Genomic DNA, 4,936 nt, shown 5'->3' with positions numbered 1-4,936 from the left:
CAATTTTTTTTTAATTCTTTCACCTACCCTACTACCTGCCTATTTTATTATTTTCTCTCCTAAAACTCCGCGCATGAAGATTTTAAACAAGTATTTGAAAACGGAGGGTGTAGTTGATACGAGTAACAAATCAATTCAATAATACATTTTGTACATCTCGAGAAAGAAGAGTAGACCATCATATTCCGATTCTAGAATATTCCCCGAATAGACTCCATCACTCCACCGGCCACCCCCTCATTCAACCTTGAAAAGGCCGGGTTAAAATCGTAATTACCCCCAACTTTTGGTACCACCCTAAAGTCATAATTACCCCCAACATTTCTGGGCCTAATTTCATCAACCCTTTTTCTCGTATAAAATACGCGAATACTGCGGCTACCACTGACCCATATCGCTGAATCGAACAAAGAGAGAGAGAAAAAGAAGAATTGGAAACAAATTTCCTCATTTTCTCTCTCTTCTTCGAAGCTTTTGAATCTCAGCATCAATGGCGGTCTCTGAAAATGCTAGGAAATCTCTTCTTCCTTCATTCCTTTACTCCTCTAAGGGGTTTGCTGGGCTTGACCAAGTCGCTGTTAACACCATGAGTGCTAACCCTAGTTTGTCGGAAAATGGCGCACCACAATTGAACAGCTTTGTCATTCCGTCGCCTTCTGAGCCGTCGAAGAAGATCGAGATGTACTCGCCTCAGTTTTATGCTGCTTGTACTGCTGGTGGTATTCTTAGCTGTGGTCTTACTCATATGGCTGTTACTCCTCTTGATCTTGTCAAATGTAATATGCAGGTATAATTTCTTTTGTTTTTCTTGTTTGGTTTTTGATTTTGGTTGGATCTGTGATCGATTGTTTTGGATCTTTCAGATCTGTTGTTTTTTGTTTTTGTTGAGGATTTTGCGTTGTTGAATTGTTTTTTGAATGTTGTTTTTCATTTCATTTTATAATTTTTTGAACTTATGTTTTCAATGTGATTTGGGCGTGATTTTGAATTTTATGATTTATATGTTATTTGATCTGTATGTTGTATAATTAAGGTGTGGTTAGGTCACAAATTTAGGGATTTGACGTTGAAGTTGATATTGTTTGGGTTGATATGTAACTTTTATTTTTAAATTTTCTAGATAATTGAATGAATTATCCGATTTAGCATTTCATTTTGGTTGCAATTGAGCATAGTTCATGTTGCTTAAGATTTAGGTGAACATGGATTAATTTCATAAAAGGTTAAGCCTCTTGACAGGGCTAGTATTGGGGAATTGGTGAAAAAGTTAGTGGTGATTTCATTGATTTCGACTATTTTCATATACGAAGTATTATGATTTGTGGTTTCATTAGACGTGTGTTTGAAATTATTAATGGAGTACCTTCTAGTACACAGTTAAGTAGGGAGTTTTAGGAATCATGAAGTGTGAGGTTGATTCCGGCACATACATGATACTGCTGGGTAACAGTGCCTTACCTGCCTATTATCTCAAGCTGACCTTGTGCATAAGTTTGTCCTTGGAATTCTGTATAGAGATTCAAGAGAAATAACTGGTCCTCTGTTAGTTTCTTGATTGTTGTATGAGTGGTTGAATTTGATGGAATTTTTTTGTTTTCAGATTGATCCAGCCAAGTACAAGAGCATCAGCTCTGGTTTCGGTATATTGCTCAAGGAACAGGGAGTCAGGGGCTTCTTCAGGGGTTGGGTGCCTACACTTTTTGGTTACAGTGCTCAGGGTGCTTGCAAATTTGGTTTCTATGAATTCTTCAAGAAGTACTATTCTGACATTGCTGGCCCGGAGTATGCTGCCAAGTACAAGACATTGATCTACCTTGCTGGTTCAGCGTCAGCTGAAGTTATTGCTGATGTTGCCCTTTGCCCTATGGAGGCAGTAAAAGTAAGGGTGCAAACTCAACCTGGTTTTGCTAGAGGATTGTCTGATGGTCTCCCTAAGTTTATCAAGTCTGACGGAATTGGCGGGTAAGTTTCTTGTTATACTCTCTTATTCAAAATACAAAATACTTGGTGCACTGGTCTCTTGCTCTACTCTTAGAACTGTGTTGGTGGGAAATTATAACTCATTGAGAAGCTTGATTTTTGCAGGCTATACAGGGGATTGGTTCCACTTTGGGGTCGCCAGATTCCATGTAAGTTCTTAATAGATGCTGTTCATCCATTCTTATACTTGTGTACTAATGTCTTATGGGTATATATGTTAGTCCTATGATTTCTAAGGCATCTTTGGTTCTATAATTATTATCCCTTATTGCCTGATGTACAATTTATCTTATAAAAGTGTAGTTTCTGAATTTACCTTCATTTGTACCCTTTCGAGCACTTACCTTCCAACGATTTGAGTTATATGTCCTGATGAAGGTTTGATCCAATGTCTTTACTTTTGTTAGAATTGTTGCCGAACATCGTGGCCTCTTTTTCTCTGGTGGCTTTTCTCCATTGGCTTAATTGTTAGTTCTCACCCAGGTCTTGTCTCTTGTGTGTATTAGGGCTTTGTTTGATTCATAAAGACTTATCTGAACTTGTTTATTTTTGTCTGAACTTGTATAATTTTATCCTAAACATTTTTGAAATCACCTTGTCTGAAGTTATTTTGTCTGAAATTGTGTTTGAAATTTTATGAAACATACTTATTTTATGTGAACTTATTATTATTTTTTATTTTTTTGGAAATAAGTTAAGATAGTTATAATAAGGTGAAACAACAAGCCCTTCTCGTGAAAAAGGTAATTTGCTTTGTTTAGGGTATTGTTTTGGCCACTAACTTAGTAGCATTCTATTGTTTTTGTTAGATGTCAAGTTAGTGTTTGATCAAATGTCAAGTCCTTATTTCTCTTATGGTTTTTGTTGGACACTTGTTATATCAATTTTCTTCAGTTTCCCTGGTCCTGTATTTTTAAGCTTCTCTGAAATGGTTCCATTTACACATCATGTTGTTGTCTAGGTTTGTGTTTTCACTATTGCTGACATAAGTTTGTAGTTTGATTTATCATTTATGGACATATCTTTCTTGGTTTAGTAACATGAATGAAATTGGTAAGATGTTATTTTGAAGAATGATGCTGCTTTCAATTCACTAATCACTATACCCCATTGTTTATTCTGTTGCTAGTTTGTTTTTGTTTTTTTTAGACTTTTATTAATTTGGAGATGCTATTGAAAGAAAGGATATGGAGCAGTTTAGAGATAGTTGCAGAGAAAGGGAGGCTTATTTTTTTTATTTTTTTTTTTGGGAGAGGGGGGAGCATTAGCCGACCCAACTTATGGGATTAAGGCTTTGATTGATTGATTTGGGAGGGGGGAGGGGGGAGAAGGAGAGGGGGGGGGGGGTGTGTGTGTTGAAACTACCACAGCACTAAAACCTGCTCACTGGTGGGTCCTCTTACAGGTTAAGATGATAATTTAGATGTTTTTGCTTATATGGTGGTCTATAAACTTGAGATCTTTAGGTGCCTACTATAATTTTGTCCAGAATTTAAGCTCTTTGTGCATGGATGAGTCATAAACTACTGGCTTGTATTAATGTATGATTGCTGTAGGTTTGTTGGTTATCAATTTTGTGGGATAGTTATGATGCCAATAATGCCATTTTATTTGTTGCTGATCAAATTTATGCTTGGAGCCACAGGCATTTAGTATGGACACTTATGTGATAATTTGTTCTGCAGACACAATGATGAAGTTTGCATCATTTGAATTGGTTGTTGAGCAGCTATATAAGCATGCTATCCCTGTCCCTAAAAGTGAGTGCAGCAAGCCTTTGCAGCTCGGTGTCAGTTTTGCTGGTGGTTATATTGCTGGTGTTTTCTGTGCTATTGTCTCACATCCCGCTGACAACCTTGTGTCTTTCCTTAACAATGCTAAGGGAGCTACTGTTGGTGATGTAAGTGCTTCAATTTGATGTTATATGCTAAAGTGAATTGTTTGTCATCCCTTATTTCTTTTGGCTGTGCTTGTCAATACCATTTAATTCTTTTGTATTAATGTGTATCTGATGTTGGTTGCAGGCTGTGAAGAAGATGGGTCTGTTGGGTCTTTGTACTCGTGGGCTTCCTCTCCGTATTGTCATGATTGGTACCCTCACTGGAGCACAATGGGGTATCTATGACGCGTTCAAAGTTTTCGTTGGCCTGTAAGTTTCTTAGCACCTGCATAATATTCTGTTTAATTTGCTTTCACAGTTTGATTCTGTAAGAGAACATAATTGGTCCATTGGAGATAGAAAATAATTGTATTTCTTGTAGGCTTTCACTCTCATTTTGTTGGTCTATAGTTGCATTTGTATTGCACAACTCAGTTATATTGTATTTATGATCTCAGGCCGACAACTGGTGGTGCGACTCCCCCTGCTACCACCGAAGCCACCCCTGCAAAGGTATGAAGATGTTGACGATAGATAAGTATCAGCTTTAATGGCTTTAATCGGACATTTTTGGATGTGTGGAGAAGTGTTAATAAACAACAGAACCACTGATAATGCTCACTGGATGGTGGGAGAGAATTTTTGTTTTCTTATTAAATTCATGACTATGTTAAACTTGTAGTAGCTCTGGGCAATACTTTTGACGAGGATGCTTTTGTTCTCATCCTTTTTGAAACTCTGTTGAGTACGCATATTAGACCATTTATAGATCATTGTTTTTATGGATTTGCCCACTAGGAACCGGCGACAAAGAAATGACAGATGATATTGGAGATTAAACTTTGGTATTTTTTTTTTCCGCTACAGCTGTTGCTGGATCTAGCTAATGTTTGTTATCTATGGTTCATTCCAGTGAGCATATCTAGGTTTTTCCATTTTTTATTCAGTAGTTCTTTTTACTTGTATTTTCCTTCTCCCACAGTAAGAGCCAAAATGGGCCATGGAAATTTCATGGTCTAACTTCAAATTTTTTTTTTTTTTTTTTTTTTTTTTTGTGAGGAAAACTTCAAATAAATA

The 4,936-nt window shown here is 36.8% G+C and overlaps 1 protein-coding gene across 1 annotated transcript; it reads left to right on the top strand.

Moving 5' to 3' along the window:
• Positions 1-393: 393 nt before the first annotated feature.
• On the top strand, positions 394-4,716 carry LOC145642688 (mitochondrial phosphate carrier protein 3, mitochondrial-like). The gene is made up of 6 exons (XM_081693864.1): positions 394-787; positions 1,601-1,962; positions 2,086-2,129; positions 3,666-3,880; positions 4,005-4,129; positions 4,318-4,716. The coding sequence occupies exons 1-6, from the start codon at positions 491-493 to the stop codon at positions 4,376-4,378; spliced, it is 1,104 nt and encodes a 367-aa protein (XP_081549990.1). The 5' UTR covers positions 394-490; the 3' UTR covers positions 4,379-4,716.
• The last annotated feature ends 220 nt before the right edge of the window (positions 4,717-4,936 follow it).

Source organism: Chenopodium album, chromosome 1 (genome assembly GCF_948465745.1).
Source record: "Chenopodium album chromosome 1, dcCheAlbu1.1, whole genome shotgun sequence".
In the NCBI taxonomy this organism is placed as follows: Eukaryota; Viridiplantae; Streptophyta; class Magnoliopsida; order Caryophyllales; family Amaranthaceae; genus Chenopodium; species Chenopodium album.
The sequence above is the reverse complement of the archived record's forward strand: the minus strand, read 5'-3'. Positions and strand labels throughout refer to the sequence as shown.